The sequence below is a fragment of the Bos taurus genome, chromosome 18 (genome assembly GCF_002263795.3).
Source record: "Bos taurus isolate L1 Dominette 01449 registration number 42190680 breed Hereford chromosome 18, ARS-UCD2.0, whole genome shotgun sequence".
Classification (NCBI taxonomy): Eukaryota; Metazoa; Chordata; class Mammalia; order Artiodactyla; family Bovidae; genus Bos; species Bos taurus.
Window position 1 is genome coordinate 59,439,572 of NC_037345.1, and position 24,200 is coordinate 59,463,771.

Genomic DNA, 24,200 nt, shown 5'->3' on the forward strand with positions numbered 1-24,200 from the left:
TACCTACGCTACCAGATAGATAAAAATACAAATAGTAATTTACACAAAACAAGGTGACAGAGGAATATGATTCAGAGGGAGGAAAAAGATGAAACCCCAGAAGAACTAAGTTACAGGGAGATAGACAATCTACCTGAAAGACTTCAGAGTAATTGTAGTAAACATGATCAAAGAACTTGGGAGAAGATGCACGACCTGAGAACTGAGAAGTATTTAACGAAGACTTAGAAAATATAACAACCAACCAAACAGAACGGAGGAATATAGTAAGTGAAATTTAAAAAAAAAAAACAAAGAAGAAACTAAAATGAATCAGAACAGGCTAAATGAGGCAGAAAACACATCAGTGAGCCAGAAGAAAGAGTACTGAAAATCACCACTACTGAACAGAATAAAAAAGACCAAAAGGAGGAGATTTTAAGAGACCTCTGGGACAATAAGCCACTAATATTTGTCCTGTAGGAGTCCCAGAAGAAGACAGGAAAAGACCTTCGGAGGAGAAAACAGCTGAAACCACACTAATCTGGGAAAGGAAACAGTCACCCAAGTCTAAGAAACACCAAGAGCCCATATCTAAATAAAAACTTCATCGTAAGGAGAAGCCAAAAATCTGTAACAGATACGTAATCAAAATACACATGAAAATACCCTCAACATTCTGAGACTGTCCACTGTGTCACGATCCTTGGAGCACCCACTTACCAGGTTGAATTCTGCCCAATGCATGAATCATTCAATAAAGCTAATGAGGGACTTCTCCAATGGTTCAGTGGTTAAGAATCCGCCTGTCAATGCAGAGCATCAGGTTCCATCCTGGGTCTGAGAAGATCCCACATGCCACAGGACAATTAACAGTGTGTGCTGCATCTACTGAGTCCATGCTTTAGAGCCTGTGAGATGCAATTACTGAGCCCTCGCATCTAGAGGCTGTGCTCCCCAACAAGAAAAGCCAATACACACAGCAACTAGACAAACCTTGCATGCAGCAACGAAGACCCAGCACAGCCAAAAATAAAAATAAAGCAGATAAGACCTTTAAGTTTATTTGATGCAATTTTTGTACAGTAATGGAAGTCGGTCTAAAATGCACTGCTGTGCTATTTGGATTACAGTCATATGAATGTTCTGGCATAGAGTGTAGAGAGAGTAACTTTAGTTACAAATTATGACTATGTAACCCCCAAATTTTATGTTGTTTGATTCCATGGTGACAAGAAATTGTTCTAGATTATTTAAACCTGAGAGCCGAATGGTGCCTTCTTAGCTGCTGTTATAAGTACTGAAGTGAGAGAAAACTGTGTTGATGGAATAAACACCATTCATCCAGGGTTGTGACATAAGGGTTTCTATTTTATTCATGGAAACAGGAAACCTTGATACATTCAGAATGTAGTTCTTTGAATACAATAGTAGCAAATGGTAATGATAGCTGTTAAATGTGATTCATTCACATACACATAATATCCTGGTTCAGATCAAACTGATGCTCAAAATAATTGCTCTGTGTCAGGGGACGTTCAACTTTAAGGGATCCAATATGTTGCATTTTCTTCTGTAGTGTGCTGTTTCTCAAGGAGTCTGTATTCCTTACCAGTTCCTGGAAAATACGAACGAGCAGAGCTGCACACAGTTCTCAGGACTGAGATCATGAGAAAGGGCACCTGCTTGGATTCCTTTCAGTGACTCCCTTCAGTGACCTTTTACTTAAAGGTAATTAATCAGTTATGCCCCTCTTCCTCAGTATATGGAATGCTTTCTGGCCCTTTGAAGATTGTTATTTGCTTGGCTTTGTTTTTGCTCAATTTTTTTACTGCCTAAAGCTGCCTTGTATGAAGATACATAAACATGCGTTTCTGCAAATAAAGCACCCTTGTTTCGAGATGTGGGTCCCCTGCTTCCTTCTTCTTGTCCACTCCAGTCCCTGGGTCCCAGTCTACAAAGACTGTGACAAGTGGCGCCCGAATAGGGACCTGGTGAACGACCCTGGCAAGCGGCTGGAGTCGACTGTTAGGACCTACGGAGGTCGGTAAGTGCGTGGTTATATGACAAACGGCTGGAAAGCCCCACCACTTTTCTACTTTACTTCATCATTTATTTAAGGTTCAAGGACTTTGGTTTTGCATCAGTGGATAGAGGCTTGTCTCCAAACAGTGGTTAAATATAATCCCTGGTTCCCTGATGAAGGCAGTTTCCATTTAGAAATTTTGAGCCAGGTTAAAGAACATGTTGAACAAGCCACAAGATGGGGAGAAAATATTTGAATAAATTTCTGGCTCTTGTGGGCCTACATTTAAGCTGTGATCTTGCTATTTCAAGGCCATTCTAGCCGCCCTGATATTCGTCAACAAGCAGAATGCTCATTATACGAATATAAATTAGATGATAAGAATTTACAGAAGGCCCAATTACAGCAACATAAAATGTTTCAAAACTTCCCCACCATCCCTGCTCCATCTGTCCCAAGTGCTCCTCCCCCTTCTCTTGTAATGGGCACAAAACCAAAGGTCCCCTCAATTAGAGGACAAAATTAATCTCATGATGATTATTCTGATGCTCTCTTTGACACTAAAGCCAACAATACTTTTTTTGCTGACAAGAAGCCCCTAACACACACTCATATTTATGAAAACAGACGATCCACTCATTGTTCTTCACGACGAAGCCTTTCTGATTTACTGGCTTTGAAATCGGACTCTCTGAGGCCAATGATCTTCTTGCCTTTCTTCTGTTGGGAAATGTTTACGCTGAAGGGCAACTAATACTGCAATATGAACGCACTGATTTTTCTCACATGCAACAGATGAAAAAAGCTGTAACTGTGTACAGCCCTCATTCACCTTTTAGTAAAGAACTTCTAAATGCATGCTTGAAAGTGAAGTCGCTCAGGCAAGTCCGACTCTTTGCCACCCCATGGACTGTAGCCTACCAGGCTCCTCTGTCCATGGCACATTCCAGGCAATAGTACTGGAGTGGATTGCTATTTCCTTCTCCAGGGGATCTTTCCGACCCAGGGATCAAACCCAGGTCTCCCGCATTGTAGACAGACACTTTTATATTTTCAATAAAATCATTACTCAGCCATTAAAAATGAAATTCCATCAGTTGCAACAAAATGGATAGTACTGTAAGTAAGTCACTGAAGGGAGTCACTGAAGGGAATCCAAGCAGGTGCCCTTTCCCATGTTCTAAGTTCTGAGAACTGTGTGCAGCTCTGCTCGTTCCTGTTTTCAAGGAACTGATAAGGAACAGAGTCTCTGAGAAATGGCACACAAAGGAAGAAAATGCAATATATTGGATCCCTTAAAGTTGAATGTCCTCTGACAATTCCCCCTTTTTTATTTTTTCATAATTGGGGGTGACTGTAGATACTTTTTGTGAAAAAGGCCGGGACCAATTGAGTTTGTTTAGTTTGTACAGTTTTAGTTGAAAGGCACTGGTATACTACAAATGTAATCACCAGGATAATTATCAGTGTTACAGCTCTAGATACATTACTATGTGTAATGCTTTGAAACCATCCTGGAGGTTCTAGCCCAGATAATTGATCAGCTAGATGGTCAGCTAAGGTTTCCAAATTGTTGGAAGAGAGTAGACTCTTAGAGAAGGTTTCAAAGATTTCCTTTTCTAATAATTGTACATTTAAGGAAGCATTATCACGTATGTTTTACAAGTGAAATTTTATTTGTTCCCAATACTAGGCACTATAGTTGAACCGAACAGGGGTAATACAAAATTGAGTAGAATTCCAGTCACATTTTAGTATAACTTGTTTTTGTAAACCTATTAATTGATCTCTGACCCATTGGATGGCTGTTTTTATTTCCTGTATTTCATCTTGAACTTCCTCATTTACCTGAGCCTGAGTGGTCCACACAGTATGAGCATCTTTGGTCCAGTTTTGAATAAAGTTGTGTGTTTGAATTGAGGTTTGTAAAGCAATGCCTGCAACAGCGGCAGTAGTGCAAATGGCTATTAATCCCAAAATGCCAAGAATTAACTATCCATTGAATCATTTAGATCATCAAGGTAATTGAGTACGTAGCTGGGAGGCAAGTCCTGCCATGGGACCCTCTTCCCAGTGTTGTTAAAGATTTACTGGCAACCATAGATTATGGCAAGACTGAAGAATCAAAAGGGATTCATTTTTCAAAGAAACTAAGGAATTAAGACAAGTATACAATTTAAAGTCTTATTAAACTGCAAGTTCCCTATAGCTATAAAAAAAGGAAGGGGACCACAAGCTTGTATGAAATATGAATAATTATAACAAAAGGAATAGTTATGTTTTATAACTATTATAATGTTTTCTATTATAATATGTTTTATATTATTATATGTTTTATGTTTTATAATAGGCTGGACTATGTACGGAAGGGCTTCCCAATCATACTGACCATGATGAGTCATGTCCTAGTTTTACATTATTTTCCGCCCTCCCTGTTGCTAATTCACACACACTGTTGAATCTCGTAATTCAGGCTGTATGTGTTTCCAGGAAACACGGTGTGAATGAATCATATTTAATAAAGTTGGCCCCTTCATTTCACTGATTCCTTCCCAGAGACCATCATGAAATGCATGTAGCAAATGCGTTTGATCAATGTATTACCAAAGCCAAGCTCTTAGAGCTCACCACACAACAGGCCAATAAACTGAGAACTACTTGTTGGGCAAGGAATAGTGACTTTATTCAGAAAGCCAGGAGACCAAAAAGATGGTGGACTACTGTCCCAAAGAATAATCTCTGAGGAGTTAGAATTCAGGTTTATTTTACACGAAAAGATCTCTATAGTTTCTTTTCAAATATGGACTTACTGCAGTTGCTCAGTACCTGAACTAAAGTAATCAGAGAATACATATAGTGAGAAAGGTAAAGGATTTGCCACAACCACTGAGTCTGGGAAGTATGGCTCCACTATGTTCCTATCTTGTGACTTTTGGGTAAGATCCTTGCCACACACATTACATTGCTGTGTGTTTTCTCCAGGATAAATACTCTGATACTACTGGAGAGATGTTGAGCTGTGAGGATAGGGTTTGTTTGTTTGTTTGTTTTTTGTTTTTACACTTGTGAAATTGGTGAGGAATCTTTCTAGAATGAATTCATGTTCTAGAGACCTAATAAATACATATATATCTGGCTTCTATCCAGTATGAATTTTCTCATGAAGCCTAAGAGGTTGTCACATTCATATTTGTATGGTTTTTCAGTAGTATGAATTCTCTGACCAATAGTAGGGTGTGAATTTTGAACTTTGAAGATTTCTACCATATACCACGTTCACATACGTTTCTCTCATGTATGGATTTTCTGATGTTTAGTCAGTGCTGAGACCTGAGTAAAGGATTTTCCACACTCAAAACATTTGAAAGGTTTCTCTATATGTATTCTGCGATGACTTGTAAGGTGTGAATTCCGACTGAAGAACTTGCCACACTCATCACATCTGAAAGGTCTCTCTCCAGTATGAATTCTCCAGTGAAGTCGAAGATGTGGTTTCTGACTGAAGACTTTTCCACACTCAACACATTTGTAAGGTTTCTCTCCAGTATGAACTGTCTGATGCCTTAAAAGGATTGCCTTTACACAAAAGGCCTTGCCACATTCATCACATTTGTAAGGTTTCTCTCCAGTATGAATTGTCTGATGCCTTAAAAGGATTAACTTTGCACGAAAGGCCTTGCCACACTCATCACATTTGTAAGGTTTCTCTCCACTATGAACTGTCTGATGCCTTAAAAGGACTGCCTTTACACAAAAGGCCTTGCCACACTCATCACATTTGTAAGGTTTCTCTCCAGTATGAACTGTCTGATGACTTAAAAGCATTGACTTTACACGGAAGGCCTTGCCACACTCATCACATTTGTAAGGTTTCTCTCCAGTATGAACTGTCTGATGCCTGAAAAGTATTGCCTTTACACGAAAGGCCTTGCCACACTCATTACATTTGTAAGGTTTCTCTCCAGTATGAACTGTCTGATGACTTAAAAGCATTGACTTTACACGAAAGGCCTTGCCACACTCATCACATTTGTAAGGTTTCTCTCCAGTATGAACTGTCTGATGCCTTAAAAGGGTTGACTTTACACGAAAGGCCTTGCCACACTCATCACATTTGTAAGGTTTCTCTCCAGTATGAACTGTCTGATGCCTTAAAAGGATTGACTTTACACGAAAGGCTTTGCCACACTCATCACATTTGTAAGGTTTCTCTGCAGTATGTAATCTCTTATGACTTATGAACTGTGAAGGTTGACCAAAGTGCTTGCCACACTCATTACATTTGTAAGGTTTCGCTCCAGAATGAACGCTCTGATGACCAGCAAGCTGTTCACTTCGGTTGAAGACTTTGTCACATATATCACATTTAAATAATTTTTGTCCTGTATGAATTTTCTGATGTCTCCTGAGATTTGAGCTGTGAGTAAAGGCCTTGCCACACTCTTCACATTTGTAAGGTTTCTCTCCAGTATGAACTGTCTGATGAATTAAAAGGATTGACTTTACACGAAAGGCCTTGTCACACTCATCACATTTGTAAGGTTTCGCTCCAGAATGAACACTCTGATGACCAGCAAGGTGTTCACTTCGGCTGAAGACTTTGTCACATATATCACATTTAAATAATTTCTGTCCTGTATGAATTTTCTGATGTCTCCTGAGATTTGAGCTGTGAGTAAAGGCCTTGCCACACTCATCACATTTGTAAGGTTTCTCTCCAGTATGAACTGTCTGATGCCTCAAAAGGATTGACTTTACACGAAAGGCCTTGCCACACTCATCACATTTGTAAGGTTTCTCTCCAGAATGAACACTCTGATGACCAGCAAGCTGTTCACTTCGGCTGAAGACTTTGTCACATATATCACATTTAAATAATTTCTGTCCTGTATGAATTTTCTGATGTCTCCTGAGGTTTGAGCTGTGAGTAAAGGTCTTGCCACACTCATCACATTTGTAAGGTTTCTCTCCAGTATGAACTGTCTGATGACTTAAAAGGATTGACTTTACACGAAAGGCCTTGCCACACTCATCACATTTGTAAGGTTTCTCTCCAGTATGAACTGTCTGATGACCTAAAAGGATTGACTTTACACGAAAGGCCTTGCCACACTCATCACATTTGTAAGGTTTTTCCCTGTGTGCTTTGAGGTCTTGCGTTACTACTGAAGGATTCATAAAGTCATTCCCATATACATTAGAAACACTGGTTTGGGCACATGGAGGAATTCTTTGAAGTGGTGAAAATGAGAAACTGTTGTTGACAGACCTCTCAACTTTATTATATTCAGAAATTATCCCACCAGTTTGAAATATCTGCAGTTTATCCTGAGACTTAAATCCAAGCCTCCTTCCAAAGGACTTGATTCCTGCATCCTTTCCATCATGTGAATCTATTCCATCAGGCACATTTCCATTAAGGCTTACAGGTGTTCCTTTGTAATTTCTTTTGCCATCTCTCCCCTGACACTCAAAGTCACACGTATTTTCCTGACTTCCCCAAAGATGAAAATGTTTGATTTCACAGCTTTCAGGTCTTCCCAGCATCAATGTTTGGAATATTGCTCGTTTATCACTGTTCGCTTTGGGTTGTAAATGCTTGATCACATGTGTAGGAGAGATATCTACAAGATAAAAAGAACCACAGGTATCATGTTCACAGTAATTCAAAAATAAATCTTTCATGTTGAATATATATTACACCAAAAGTAATACTTACAACAAGTTGTGAAACACCACAATGATGACCTTAAGTTTTTAGAAACACTAAAGGAATAGAATTCTTAACTTAAGAAAGCATGATAACATAAATTCACCGTTAAGGTAGCCTAGTTTTAAAAACCATATGTGAAACACACTCACGTTGGACAATCTTAGGCCAACTCTCGAAACACAGTATTTTTCTACCAGGACCCCTAGGAACGTATCAAACAACACTTGTCTCAAAATGAAAAGAAAAATATTACACTATCATTGTATTTTGCATACTTACTGTACATAAATAAATTCTAAACACTATATTATATATTGTAACAGCAAAGAATCCAAAACCAAGCTTACCTAATTAATAATTAACTATTCATAATTGGTTGTTTACAATTGAAAACAAGTGAGAAAATGAAGAATATGACTAAAACAATTCTTTGGAAATAGCAGTTTTCTAAATCTGCTATAGAACTACGTACCCAAAAAGAAAAGGCATTTTACAATGTTAACAAGTAGTATGTGTCAGCTGTATTGCAGAATACACGCTAAAAGACCATTATCTGTACATGACATATACATTAAGACATAAAATATTCACCAGTTTCCTAACAGTCAATAACCAAAGCAATCCCTACCTATGTTGTTGTTCAGTCGCTCAGTCGAATTTGATTCTTTGCGACCCCATGGACTGTAGCCCACCGGACTTCTCCATCCATGGGATTTCCCAGGCAAGAATAATGGAGTGGGTTGCCATTTCCTTCTCCATGGGATCTTCCTAACTCTGGGATCAAACCTGAATCTTCTGCATTAGCAGGTGAATTCTTCACCACTGAGCCACCAAGGAAGGCTTTTCTCTAGCCATGCACTATTCTTAATTACCTGGTTTAATGGCACCAAAATATAATAAACAAAAAGTGAGTGCTTTGTGTATTTATTGACTAGGGTCAGACACAATATTGCTGAAAAATTTTGCAAGTGAAAAGCATACAAGATATAATGTAGTTGAGGACTGACAGAAAACAAAATTCTGTAAAGCAATAATCCTTCAATTAAAAAATTAATAAAATTTTAAAGAGATGTAATGTAGATAAAGTCATATCATAAAGAACATGACAGAATATAGATATTACCTTTTTTAAACAAAAGTAAATTTTGAGTATTTACTATAAAACATGCACTACTGTAAGCCAACTGACAGCACTAATTTGCTTTAAAAGGCTTGAGGTACATTAACATGTTTTTCTCTAATCAGAGCAGGAGATGCACCAAATGGCACACAAAGTGGTAAGAGCAGCAGGATATGAATCTGAACCTACAGACTGAGAAAACTTATTTGTAAACATGACCACCCACTGAATGAATAGATTAGAAAATATTAAAAAAGACTACAAGGAACTTAGAAAGAAAATATCAAGGAAGATACAAGACAGAAGTAGTCTGTTTAACTATTATTCAACCATCCCATCTCGAAATGCGTTGTGAGTCATCATCACTTAGGTCATGTCCTGAGAAACTTGTTCAATAAATGGCCAGAGATCTTTACAGTGAGAGTATGTAAAAGGTGGAGGGATGTGGTAGGTGAGAACAGTGTTTCCATCCATATCAAGGTACTATGTGAGGAATGGTCAGGACTAAGAAAGGGCCTGTGTGGAGCATAGGGTACATAGGTTTATGTCAGATATCAGCTTGTGACTGCATGTCTTTGTGAAGGTAACTGAGAGCGCAAATGACCTTAAAAGAAAAGAACTGGTTCAGCAAGTTTATGGGCATTATACTATGGGTATGGGACAGAAACAAGAGAGATTTTAAAAAGTGACTGTGATACATGGAGAAAGTAGGATAATATCTGTTATACTATTTACAATGTAATGTATCCAACCATGAATTTTGTAAGTTACAATGGAATGCTAATATTCAAGAAAAACATACACAATATTCCAGGATATTGTGTAAGAATCTTATCTGCAGAAATCAGAAGGAAAATCCAGGAAAAGGCTATCTAAACCTCGGTTCCTCTGCCAAATATGATTAACCTCTCTTTTGGACATTTATTTCATTTCTTCTTCCACACATGTTCATCTCAAGATCGAGGAGTATCAAAGAAAAGGAGGGACTGAAACTGACTCTGGAGGACCTTCCCAGTTACAAAAGCCTTCCGGAGGCATCCAGCTTCTTTTTGTAGAAAAAGGCTTCATTCTCCTAGACCTTCCCTGAGTTCAAAAGAGCAGATTCAAACAGTTACTAATACATAAAAGGATCATACCATGTTCAAGTGGGATTTATTGCAGGGATGCAAGATTTCACAATAGCCATAAGTTAATCAGTGTGATATACCACATTAACAGTTGAAGACTAAAAACCATATGATCATCAATAGATGCAGAAAAGGTTCTGACAAAATTCAAATGCCATTTATGATAAAAAACTCTTCAGAAAGTCAGCACAGATGGACCCTACGTCAGCATAATTAAGACTGTATATGTCAAACACACAGCTAACATCATACTCAACAAGGAAAAACTGAAAGCATTCCCTTTACCAACATGAATAAGACAAGAATGTTCACTATTGCCACTTTTAATGGACATATTTCTGGAAGTCCTAACCACAATAATCAGAAAAGAAAAAGAAATACAAAGGAATTCAAGTTAAAAAAAATAAGAAAGAAGTAAAACTGTCACTATGATGCTACACACAGAAAATCCCCAAGATGCCACAGATGACTACTAGAACTCATCAATGAACAGAGAAAACTTGCTGGATACAAAATATATAGAAAACTGCTGCACTTCTATACACTAACAATGATATATCAGAAAGTGAAATTAATGAAACAATCCCTTTTACCATCTCAGAGAAAAGAATAAAACTCTAAGGAATAAACCTACCTAAAAAGTCATAAGAACTGTACTCATAAAACTATAAGATGCTGATGACTGATACCAAAGATGACACAAACAGATGGAAACATATACCATGTTCTTAGATCAAAAGAAGTAACACTGTCAAAATGACCATACTATCCAAGGTAATCGACATATTCAATGCAACCCTTATGAAATTAACAATGACATATTTCATAAAACAAAGAAAACCTTAATTTGTACCAAAATACAAAAGACTCTGATATCTAAAACGATCTTGAGAAGGAAGAACAGAGCTGGAGGAATCATGTTCCCTGAGTTCAGACTATATGACAAACTGACAGTCATCAACGTGAAAGTGAAGTCACTCAGTTGTGTCTGACTCTTTGCGACCCCATGGACTGTAGCCTACCAGGTTGTTCTGTCCATGGGATTTTCCAGGCAAGAATACTGAAGTGGGTTGCCATTTCCTTCTCCAGGAGATCTTCCTGACCCAGGGATTGAACCTGGGTCTCCTGCATTGTAGGCAGATGCTTTACCCTCTGAGCCAGCAGGGAAGTGGTATAATAATGGCACAAAACAGAAACACAGATCGGTAGAACAGGATAGAAAACCCAGAAATAAACCAATTTACTTATAGTCAATAATTCTATAACAAAGGAGGAAAGAAAACAGAATGAAGCAGTCTCTTTAATAAGTGATGCTGGGATAAATGTATAGTTACATGAAAAAGAATGAAATTACAACATTCTCTAACACCACATACAAAAATAAACTCAAAATGCATTAAACATCTAAATGCAAGACCAGATACTATAAAATTCATAGTGGAAAACAAATGCAAAACACTGACATAAATGTCAGCAAAATTTTTTTGGATCTTAGAGTCATGGTAATAAAAGCAAAATCAAACAAATGAGACCCAATTAAATTTAAAACCTTTTTCCAAAGCAAAGGAAACCAAGCAAAGAACAAAAACAGAACTGTTGGACTAGGAGACTATACATGCAAATGTTGCTACCTATTAGGGATTTATTTCCAAAATATACAAACATTTCATACAGCTTAATATCAAAACAAACAACAACCCAATCAAAAACTGGGCAGAAGATCAAAACAGGTATTTCTCCAAAGGAGACAAACAGATGGCCAACAGTCACCTGAAAAGATGTTTGACGTCTCTACTTATGAGAGAAATGCAAATCAAAACCACAAAAATGTATCACCTCACACTGGTGAGAATGACCACCATCAAACAGTCTACAAACAATAAAGGCTTGAGAGGGTATGGAGAAAAGAGAACCCTCCTACACTGTTGGAAGGAACATAAATTGGTACTGCCATTTTGGAGAATAGCATGGAGGTTCCATAAAGAACTAAAAATAGAGCTATCACATGAACCAACAATTCCAGTCCTGGGCATATATCCAGAAAGGATGAAAACTAATTCAAAATGACACATGCACCCTAATGTTGTTAGCAGCGCTATTTATACCCGGCAAAACATGGCAGCAACCTAAATGTTCACTGACAGACAAAGGGATAAAGAATATGTGGTACATATATACAAGGGAATATTGTGAAGTGAAAGTAGCTCAGCCGTGTCCAACTCTTTAAGGCCCCATGGCCTGCAGCCTGCCAGACTCCCCTGTCCATGAAATTCTCCAGGAAAGAACACTGGAGTGCATTGCCACCTTCACTGCATAAAACACAATGAAGTAATGCCTTTTGCAGAAATATAGACAGACTTAGGGATTATTCTAAGTGAAATCAGACAGAGAAAGACAAATATCATAGGATATTATATGTTGAACTGAAACAAATGATACAAATGAACTTATTCACAAAATAAACTCACCAGCATAAAAAACAAACTTATGGTTACCAAAGGGGATAGTGCAGGATGGTGGTGGGGGCAGGAAAGGGAGAGATAAATTGGAGTCTGAATATATACAAACTAATATATACATAAAACAGATATACAACAAGAACCTATGATATAGCTCAGGGAACTATATTAAGTATCTTGTAAACTGCTGAATACCTGCTTGAAACACAACATTGTAAATTAAGTATACCTAAAAAGTGGAGAAGGCAATGGCAACCCACTCCAGTATTCTCGCCTGGAGAAACCCAGGGACAGATGAGCCTGGTGGGCTGCCATCTATGGGGTCGCACAGAGTCGGACACAGCTGAAGCGACTTGGCATGCATGCATGCATTGGAGAAGGAAATGGAAACCCACTCCAGTGTTCTTGCCTGGAGAATCCCAGGGACAGAGGAGCCTGGTGGGCTGCCGTCTGAGGAGTCCTACAGAGTCGGACACAACTGACGAGACTTAGCAGCAGCAGCAGCAGCATACCTAAAACAAATGGTTAAAACAAAAACAAAACCACCTCTTGTGGAGATGTTCAAACGATGTTCACAAGGATGTAAAAACTACTAAATGGGGGAAGCAGTCTATGAAACAAGACATGTTGACAAAACTGAATACCCACCAGAAGAAGAATTTACTTGGAACATTATCTTACACTATAAACAAAAATGAACTCAAAATGGTTCAAAGACCTAAACCTAAGTCCCAAATGTATAAAACTCCTAGAGGTAAACGTGCAGGAAATGTTTCTGGAAATTGGACCCACAAATGATTTACCAGATAGAACACCAAAAGCACAGGCCATAAAATAAAACCATTATTAATAAATTGAACTATATCCAAATTATAAACGACTGTGCATTAACGTGCAGTGAGTTTGAAAAGACAATCAACAGTAAAAGAGAAAATATGTGGAAATCATACATCTGATAGTAAATGAGTACAAAGAATATATCAAGAATTTTAAGAGGGACTGATCACCAGTTCCACCATAGGGACCATTCCCCAATCAATGGGACCATCCAACCCATTGCAAATACAAAACAGAAACACTAAGAGTAACACAGAAATTTGAACTCAATGCTAAAATTAAAAAATACTTACAATGCAAAGAACAACAGTGCAGCCAATAGCCTCATAGATAGAGAATGTGAACGTGGACAAACTTGTCCTGGGATAAATTCCCATACCATTTACAGACACTAAAATATATGGTCCTTGATATACACGAACAACACTGTCATGGTGCCCTTGACCGAGTCTCCAAAGGCAGAAAATAACCTGGAAAGATGTATCAGGTTATCGTGATACTTTCTCTCTCATAATCCTAGAACATGCTGACCACTCTACTGGATAGCTTCAAGTGGTGACTTTGCACAAAGCAAGAAAATAACATTAGGAATAGTGTCTCCATCACAGTTTCCTGTTACCTAGTAAATCCACTCCACAGAGACTCAGCAGAGGCTGCCAATTAAACATAGGTGGATTATCACAGCAAGGAAACCAGATAAAATTCAAAGAAATTTAAGAGGTAAAATGATACAAAGTAAGGAGAATGTAACATCAGGAACAGGTGACATTCCCAGACTGGGTAGGGCAGCACAAGAGTAAAAATAATACAGCATGAAGGTCAGACATCACAGCATCTTGAGATGGGACCATGCGCTCGATCTACAGATGGCAAGCTAAGAGCCCGTGGGATTCACACATGCTCCCCTCGTAGGATCTGGGATCAAAAAGACAATGTCTTTATCCACTCTCCTTACATTTTCCTAAGTAACAACCACAGAGGATCCAATCCACCAGCTTGTCCCAATCCTAAACAGAAAAAAAAAGCCCTTTTGAGATACTCGTTTTTCTTTATATGTTGTATTTTTGACTATTTTTACATCACTCCCCACTGTCCAGAGCTTTTTCTCATGCTCCAATGTGGAGATAATATTCAGATCCAAAAGAGAAATTCTGGGACTCCCCTGGTGATCCCGTGGTTAAGACTCTGCATTTCCAATGTAGGGGGTGCAGGTTTGATCCTTAGCCAGTGACATGAAACAGACACAGTATCTGAAGAGCGTCAATTTAACCTTGTGAAGCTGTGTCATGCCCCAGTCACAGAACTCTCAGATGAAAGACATCAGGGCCTCCCAAGGGGCACACAGGGAAAATGCAGATACCCAAGGGCAGCTCTGGAAGGAAGTCATCCTCACCCACAGACAGCAGGTTCCTGTAGGTCTCCAGCATCACGTCCCTGTACAAGGCCCTCTGAGCAGGGTCCAGGAATTCCCACTCCTCCTGAGTGAATTCGATGGCCACATCCTTAGAGGTCAGTCGTTTCTGAAATCAAACCACACGTCACCAAAATGGCCATGAAAAGTTCTCATTTTCATGCAAAAGGTAAAGGGTGGTAAGGGGTAAGGATTGACTTGAAGTATGTGTTCTAACAGATCCATGCAGGGGTATCTGGAGAAATTATGCATCTCTAATTTTAATTTCTTATGCTTTTTCATAAGACCTTATGAGATCCTCCAATTAATATGGATTTTTCATCACTGCTCAAAATCCATGAAATATGTATAAATAAAACTCAACACTGTATTGGCTATACAGAAGTGTCAGATATTATGTTCTACCCAGTGAGTGCAATTCATTATCTAGATGAGGTACAGCATGAGTGGTGTCTTCAGAGATGACGAAGTCCATTGCACTTTTAATGGAAAGGTCAAAAGTTTCAGTTATGACATCGATAACAGCAGCAAGGACCAAAAGTGTCTGAAGGCTTCCAGTTGCTCTAAATTACTGTAGTATTACTCTAAACATTAAACAAGTACTTTACAGGCAAGAACCTGTCATCCATATAATAGCTCATTAAAGAACGACCTGTTCCCACCTTACAGAAGAAAAACTGTGTCACAGACAGACACTCTGAGCAAGTCGACTCAGATCAAGAAGGTAAGAAACGTTACACGAAGCACCTGAGCTCAGAGGCTTGGGCTCAGCAACTGAAGCTTAAGCATCTAACAGTTAAGTAATACAGAGAACATTAAAAGTCCTTTGACAGAGGGCTCCTAAAGAAAACTTGAAAGACGTCCAAGGTGAGCCTCCTCCCTGCCCCTCTTGTCTGCACGGGGAGCAGCTCTCTGGCCTCGGGCCTTCATCCCCTGAAAATGGACCTCTGCGCCAAATTCGTCTCCACCCACTTCTTGATCAGGAGAACCTCCCTGCTGTTGATTGATCACTGTCGAGACTGGTGGTGAAGGACGGGAGACACTGATCGATGAGAGCCACAGCAGCTTGGGAGCCCCAGGTCCCTGGACCATCTCACTTATTCCTAGCCACAGCTTCCAAACCAGTGCCATTTCAAGGGACTCTGACACAGCAGCCAAGTTCCCTGGAGCTGGAGCTGCCATAGCAGGGGTGGCTGCCTCCGGGCCTGGAAGTGGGACTTGTTCGGGAGCTTCATCACTGTTATGCCAGGAACCCTTCTCTGAAACAGAAGCTCTTCTACACCATGGGCTTGGCCCTCTCAAAGGCCATGGGGCTGTTTTGCTTGATGGTGGTCTAGCTCATCTTCTTCACGATGTGAAGGAGCTGTTTCCACCTCCCATAGTTCTTTCTTCTGTGTCTGCCCTGTATGTTCCCTTTCCTGTAACTCCCCAGGCAGCCTGGGGAAAGTGGTGGGCTCAGGGTTTGACAGAAGGAAAACAAATAAATATTGTATTACTATGAAAAAAACACAAAGTTCAAGGTGAACAATGTGGAATGGCATGAAAGGTCATTATAGATGTGGATACAGAAACACAACTGTTAGTAATTTACTACTTAAAACAAAAATAGGATTATTTAGAAAATTTCAAGGCCACAGATTATACTGATAACATAATTTCAACTCAAAAAAAAAGGTGTCCACCTGGTTTGGGACAGTCTGCAGGCTAAGGATCATGGCTGCAGTTGTAAATGGTTGAAGCAAAAAAAAAAAAAAAAGGTGATATGCAGTTTTTAAATAATAATGTGTTGTATCTAAACCACAGACTTGCACATGAATGCATACATATCTATAAAAAATTAGCTGAAATGAGAGGATGCGTCTCTTGACAGATTTTTTTGGACAATTTTATATCATCCATTTAGTCACATGTATTTCAGCATCTTTCAGACGATAAAAATGTATCCTTTGTACTCAGCTGAGTTTGTCAACAGCATTCTATACTAGGCTACCAAAATAAAACTGGTAAAAATATTAAAAAAAAATACTTGATCTAAATTCATAATAAAATTAAAATATACAAAAATACTAATACAATTTTATCCACTTAAATTTACATAGCAAGGCATTAACAGAAGCCTAAGACTTTCTTTGTTTTTTTTCCCCATAATAAAACAGTGATTTGAAACTAGAAGAGTCATTAGATTATGACAAAAAAAAATTATACCAATAGTAACGTAAAAAAAACTTCTTGGAGAATTAAAAATCATGGCAAAAAAGAATATGAAAAAAAAATATAGTTATTAAGCACGACTATCTCAAGAAACATCATGATGGGAAGGAAACATTCAATACATTCCTTCTGAAATTACAGGGGCAAGTAAGGAGCTGTCCAGGGTGTCTGTCTTTCACCACCATACGATGCGCATGGGCAGGGGCCACTAGAACAAGTAACAGGAAAAACACAGGGCAAGAGACACAGAGTTTGTCAGAGAGTTGAAACAGGTAGTACTCACAAACCTAAGGACATGGAAAGGTGAACAGTCAAAGGATGGAAAAAGTCCATCCTAAAGAAAGCAGGGGAGACTGTTATATCAGACAAAATAAACTGAAGAAAAAAAAAGTGCAATGAGATAAATATTGTATAATGATAAAATGGTCAATTTACCAAAAAGCTGTACCAAGTAAAATATATATATATACATCTTATATTAGATATGTCAGAAAAATGAAGCAAAAAATTAAGGGAAAGGAAGACAGAAATAGTGGCACAGGAATAGTATGAGATTTCAACGTACAAGTTGAATGGGCATGTACAGATCACACGGCCCAACAAAAGCATAAAACACATGCATCTCAAGGACACATAAAACATTCTCTATGAGACACCACAGGTTAGGTGCAAATCAACAATTTTAAGAGACTGATACCATGGAAGTATTGAGAGGGTAACAGGCAGGAAGGCCAGGGGTCTCCAAACGGAGGAAATAGCCTGCAAGTGTCAGACATTTTTCTCTCTCTTAAGCGGCAGGAGGAAACAAACCAGCGATATTTTTTCCTTCTCTATACAAATTTAAAAAGAGGTTTCTCTTAAAATGCTGTGTTGCGATAATGACACTTGGTTTCACCTGAAGTTAACTATTCTCAAACCTTGAGTGAACCAGTGCCTTTCTCTTATGGAAATGTTTATCTTAAGCTATGCGAATGTACTAGATGCATTTACCCCAAACTCTGTCTTCAAGTCGGTTCCGCCTCTTGGCTCAGAACCTACTTGACAAACCAGTATGTTATATTCTGATATTGCTCCCCTAATCTATGTAAATGAAACTATTTGTATGGTGATCTGCCCTTCTTCAAGATTCAAGTTAATCATTTTACAGCCCAGGATGAACCATTTGGTGCCAAGATTATCCCCAAATGCATCTTATGGGTGAGGGGCCTGGTGCCATTCTGAGTTTTAAGACATTCCTTTCTTTCATTAACAGACTGCTAGTGACTATAGAACATCCAGCTGAAGACTAGCAGGCGGGTACTCTTTCTGCCCCCTTCTGATGCCTATGTCAGAAGCTTTCTCTATCTCCTTTATACTTTAATAAAACTTTATTACACAAAAGCTCTGAGCCATCAAGCCTCGTCTCTGGCCCCCGATTAAATCATTCTCCTCCAGGGGCCAAGAATCCAGGCGTCTTTGCGTGATTCAACAACAACCTTTCAGGATCTTCCCTAACAATGAAATAAACACAAGAAAAAAGAAAATTCCCCAAATGTGGACATTAAACAACTCACTCTTATACCACAAATGGGTCTAAGAAAAAAACCTCATGGAAATTTTTAAATACATGGATGAAAACGAAAAGACAACATTAGAAAATTTATAACACACAGAGAAGACTGTCCTAAAAGGAAAGTCTGAACCGTTAAATGCTTACAGTAAAAAAGAGAAAAGATCTTAAATCTGCAATCTATTTTTAGACCTTTAGGAAACAGAAAACAGAAAACAAACTAAACTCAAGTTTAGCAGACGGAAACACGTAAATGAGAAAGATTAAACCAGAGATACGAGAGGGAGAGGGTGGGATGAGTTGGGAGAATGGCATTGAAATACGTATAATATCATATATGGAACGAGTCGCCAGTCCAGGTTCGATGCACGATACTGGATGCTTGGGGCTGGTGTCCTGGTACGACCCAGAGGGATGGTATGGGGAGAGAGGAGGGAGGAGGGTTCAGGATGGGGAACACATGTATACCTGTGGCGGATTCATTTCGATATTTGGCAAAACCAATACAATATTGTAAAGTTTAAAAATAAAATAAAATTTAAAAAAAATAAATAAATAAAAATAAAGAAATAGAAAAAAAAAAAGAGAGAATTGGCAGGGGTGAGGACAATGTGAGGGAATGGTTAGATTTGAACATCATCTCAAAGGTAGTGTCTGTAGCATTGGATGGCTAGTTGACGCAGGTGAAGAGTTGTTGTTCCTCAAAAAATCCATATTGTTTTTCTTAAAAAAGTAATAAATCCTGGATGAAAAAATTCAAATACCATCAAATAAAATGAGAGATGTTAAAGTCCCTCAGAGATTAAAAAAAAAAAAAGTATAAAAATCAACAAACCAAGAGTTGATGTTTTGAAAAAACTGTATAGGAAAACCCCCATCTAGACTAAGGAAAAGAGAAAAAAAGATTCAAATAACTAAAAACAGATATGAAACAGGAGTGATTACAACTGAGGTCAAAGAAAGTTTCTAAAGATAAGGAAGTACTATGACCAATAATGCCGATAAATGACAGAATATAGGAGATACTGGCAAATTCTCAGAAACACACAAACTCTTTTACTTATTAAGAAATGAAAAAATTGAGAAGTGTTGAAAGTGAAAGTGTTAGCCACTCAGTCGTGTCTGACTCTTTGTGACCTCATGGACTGTAGCCCACAAGGCTCCTCTGTCCATGGAATTTCTCCAGACAAGAATACTGGACTAGACAGCCATTCCTTCCTCCAGGGGGTCTTCCAACCCAGGGATAGAACCTGGGTCTCCCTCACTGCAGGCAGATTCTTTATGATTTGAGTCACCAGGGAAGCCCATTATACCTAGAGAGATTTAATAAATAGTCAGAAACCTCTAAGAAAAATACAGGACCAAATTCTACCAAACATTTACAAAAGAATTACCACTAATCCTGCTAATTCTATGGAGCAAGCATGATTCTAATAGTTTGCTGATTTCCCAAAGACACAAGAAAGAAAAACTAGAAACCAATACCCCTGATGAATACTGATGCAAAATTAAAATACTTGCAAACCCACTTCAACACATATTAAAAAGATCTGGAGAAACAGACATAGAGAACAGACAGAGGCAGGAGGGGAGGAAGGAGAGGGTGAGATGTATGGAGAGAGTAACACGGAAACTTACACTACCATATGTAAAGTAGAGAGCCAATGTGAATTTGCTGAATGACTCAGGGAACTCAAACAGGGGCTCTCTAACAACCTACAGGGGTGGGATAGGGAGGAAGATGGGAAGGAGGAGACATAGGTATACCTATGGCTGATTCATGTTGGTATTTGGCAGAAAACAACAACTTCTGTAAAGCAATTATCCTTCAATTAAAATAGATAAATAAAAAATTCTGACACCATGACCAAGTGGAGTTTATTCATATAAGGAAAGGAGAAGTCAACATAAAAAAATCAATTAATATAACACACTACATTACAGATTTAAGGGAAAAAAAAATACAGGATCATCTCGATGCAGAAAAAAACCATTCGACAAAAATTTGACAATCTTTCAAGATGGAACACTCAACAAACTACAAACAATAAATTATACCAACATCAAGGCAATGGCACTCCACTCCAGTACTCTTGCCTGGAAAATCCCATGGATGGAGGAGCCTGGTAGGCTGTAGTCCATGGGGTCACTAAGAGTCAGACACGACTGAGCGACTTCCCTTTCACTTTTCACTTTCCTGTATTGGAGAAGGAAATGGCAACCCACTCCAGTATTCTTGCCTGGAGAATCCCAGGGACAGGGGAGCCTGGTGGGCTTCCTTCTATGGGGTTGCACAGAGTCAGACACCAATGAAGTGACTTAGCACTTAGCAGCAACATAATAAATGCCATTATGAAAAGAGCACAGCAATGGGGAAAGAATGAAAGACCTTTTGCTCTGAGGTCAAGAAGAAGGCAAGGATGCACACCCTGCACTACAGTTCAACAAAGCACTGAAACCCTTACAGCAATTAGATGAGAAAAAGAAATCAAAGGTCAGCAATTGAAAAAGAAGTAAATTTATCTTCTTTCCCACGTGACAAAGTTTCATAGGTAAAAGTCATAAAGATTACAAAAGAAACATGCTATATCAAAAAAGATTCTTTAATAACCATACAAAAGATTAACCAATTAACTCATTATCAAAACTGCCATGGCAATCTTTGTAGAAGCAGAATAAAACATGGTGAAAGTTACAGAACTATTCAAAGAGCAAACAGCAAAACTTCTGAAGAAGGAAGATGGAGGTCTTTCCATTCCAAAACCTATTACAAGGTAATCAAGGTGATGTGGTACTGGTATAAAAACAGACAAATAAACCAACTGAACAGAACACAGTACTCAGAAATAATTCTTTCTGTATATGTAAGGTATATCCACAAGGATGTATCCACAAGATACACAAAACGGCAAGGACAATCTCAATAACCATGATGCTGAGAAAATAGATATCCACCAGCAAAAGAATGAAGCTGGAATGTTGCTTGCATTAAAAGTTAAAATATTTCTGTGTCAAAGGATTCAATCCACAGAGTGAAAGGACAACCTCTGAAGAATGGAGGTAATGAAAATTTTCACTTGCGAGAGACTTAAGATTCATTTCATAGATTAAATCTGATGATAAACTAAAAAACCCTGTATCACTGATGTCTATTTCTGAACTTTCCATTCTATATCAATAGGATTTAAGGAGACTGACCCACATCTTTAGCTTGAACTGCCCTAACAAAGAACAAACTGCCCCTAATTGATCTGATTCCCAGATTTCACCAGCTATTGTGCATATTAATACCTCACTTCCAAGTGCAGTTTCCTTACCCTGGTGGACAGAGAGCAGACAGAGCATCCAGGTGGGCCCTAAGCAATCCCTGCTGCCCAACAGCACTAAGACCCCATCTCCAACCCGTGGGTGAGAAGCCCTGCCCAGGACGGTGCCCAGGGGAGCCTCCTCACAAGGGCCAGGTCACCAGGTCATGGGCAGACGGGATCTAAGTGGAGACGACAGGCCCTGAGGGAAGGCCCCGGATGAGTGTGTGTATACAGGAGTCAGACAGGATACTCCAGAGTCAGACACGATTAGCAAGTCCAGAGCAGGGCATTTCAGGAAAGACAGACTGAATATGACCTTACCTGAGAAAGAGCCATGCCTGACTCCTTTTCTTTCCTCTTCCTCAACTTCAGGGCTTCCTCAGGCAACACAAGTCTTCAGAGGTCTACCATGAAAGTTGAAAACATGCCGCTTAATGCTTAGAGTCAGCACATCCCCCTTCTGAGCCCCAACGACACACACAGGGCAGAACTCACTGTGTGGAACAGACAGTCCTCTGTGGCCACTGTCTCAGGAGGGACTCAGGACCGTCAACTCCCGCAGAGAGACCAACATGGGACTTTCCCACACTTTCCCTCGGATCGCAATCCCCTCCTGGTGAAGGCCTCATGTACACAGCAAGCAGGGGCCACCTCCGCTGACCCCACGATCCCCTTCAGGTCACACAGCAGGCCCTGGTCCAGACCCACTCGGAGCAGAGTGCCCCCTCCTCAGCTCAGATCTCAGCCCTCAGGACTGGGAGGACTCAGAGTCCTGATGCTCAGTGAGGGAACCAGACTGGAATCAACTGGGGCACCTGAAACATTCTCGAGCCGTGGACCACCACAAGTTACCTAAACGGGAATCTGTGGTCAGAGGGTATAAAACATGGGTACGCAAAATGCCTCATCAACGAAACGTGAAGCCTGGACTGAGCACCATTCAGAGGAGAAAAGCACCTCCCAACTCTCTTTTTCATCCCAGCCTAACTAAGGTGTAACTAACAAAAATGGTACAAACGTACTGTGTACAAAGTGATCCTGTGATAGATTCATACATTGAATAATTATTACAGTGGAGTAAGTTACACTTCCATCTATGAGTACACTGTATTTCTCCTCTCTGGGCGAATTTCAAGTATATAGAAACACTACCGGCAGCATGCAGTACCTCAGATTCCCAGAACTGAAAATCTCTACTCTTTGCCTAACAGTGTCCATTTCCCCCTCCACCCAGCTCCTGGTAACAGCCTTATTACTCGATGGCTCTATGAGGTTGACAAGTCTAGTTTCCACATACAGTGTCTGTCCTCCTTTGTCAGCCTTCTTTAACTTGGCATAATGTTCTCTAGGTTCATTCAGTTCAGTTCAGATCCTTGATTTTTATATACAGAGAAAAAATAGTTCATGAATATACAGTATATAATAAATATTTCCATACCACACTTTTGTTACCTATTCTTTTGTCAAGAGACATCTGGCCTGTGTCTATGCCTTGGCTACTGCAAATCCAGTCACACTCATGGGACTGCGGACATATCCCTGAAAAACTGACTGCTTTCCCTTTGGATATCTGTCAGAAATGGGTTTGACAGACTGTAGGCCTGTTCTATATTAATTTGTTAAGGAACTTCTATTTTAGTTTCCAACATAGCAGTACCATTTACATTACCACCAACAGTGCAGTTAAGATTCTGTGTTTTCTGTACTGTGCCTGTGTATGTGCTTATTTTGGGAGGGACAGGAGTGGATAACAGAGAACCCAGCACTGGCCTGGCAGCAAGAGAGTTGCAGCTGCACAGCGTTCACTGTGGTATCACTGCCTTCTGATTCTCGGAGCCATCTTCCCCTACATCACAGGACTTTATGACTCTTCGCAGGTTAGGCCCAGAGATCCCTACTGAGCAGGACCATCTTATAACAAGCATTCTGTGATCTTAACCTTAGTACTCCTATTTTCCCAGAGGGACTCAAACAAACTTACAAACTTTCATGGTGTCCAACAGAGTGTCCACAGAGCCCATGATGAGCCTCTAACCCTCTTATGCAAACACAAAGCATTTTAAGCCATGATAACTCACGCATGAGGCAAAATACAAAAGAGGACAGCCAAGGATCCACAGACACAAGACACCATATTTTCATTTACAGTGAGTGATCCAGGTCAAACACTGAAATCTCCAAAGACTATGAAAAAGAGGGATAATTCCAATGATGCACATGGCCCACTGAGACCTCAGCGTCTTCAAGGACACACTCCAGATTCTCTTGGTATCTTCCCAAATGCACATGAACCTTTCTTCACAGGCAACCCCAAGTACACAGTAATACCAAAGTTGATGCAAAAAATGACCTGAGATTTTCCCTGTTACTCTATGGTGCCTGCCTGCTAAGAGAGCCAACAAAAGCCAGGGCGTGGAGTGGATGCTGGGGGCACCTGCTAGAACCAGCCCCTCAAGCCCA

At 39.5% G+C, this 24,200-nt stretch overlaps 1 protein-coding gene and 1 pseudogene across 7 annotated transcripts in view; one reads left to right on the forward strand and one right to left on the reverse strand.

Moving 5' to 3' along the window:
• Nucleotides 1–1,329: 1,329 nt before the first annotated feature.
• Nucleotides 1,330–24,200, reverse strand: part of LOC100299712 (zinc finger protein 665) — a 35,508-nt gene continuing 12,637 nt past the window's right edge. Inside the window, exons 2-5 of one of the 7 annotated variants that reach the window (XM_059877205.1) lie at nucleotides 22,062–22,144; nucleotides 14,655–14,781; nucleotides 12,820–12,936; nucleotides 1,330–7,629 (exon numbers count right to left, since the gene is read on the reverse strand). In XM_059877205.1, the coding sequence (XP_059733188.1) occupies nucleotides 5,297–7,629; nucleotides 12,820–12,936; nucleotides 14,655–14,781; nucleotides 22,062–22,076 (2,592 nt within the window). In that variant the 5' untranslated portion in view covers nucleotides 22,077–22,144 and the 3' untranslated portion in view covers nucleotides 1,330–5,296. Of the gene's footprint in view, nucleotides 7,630–8,346; nucleotides 12,768–12,819; nucleotides 12,937–14,216; nucleotides 14,269–14,654; nucleotides 14,782–22,061; nucleotides 22,145–24,200 lie in introns of those variants that run through there. The other 6 variants (XM_059877206.1, XM_059877208.1, XM_024979309.2 and 3 more) reach the window with 6 other exon arrangements.
• Nucleotides 15,612–16,025, forward strand: LOC132342731 (ATP synthase F(0) complex subunit C2, mitochondrial-like; annotated as a pseudogene).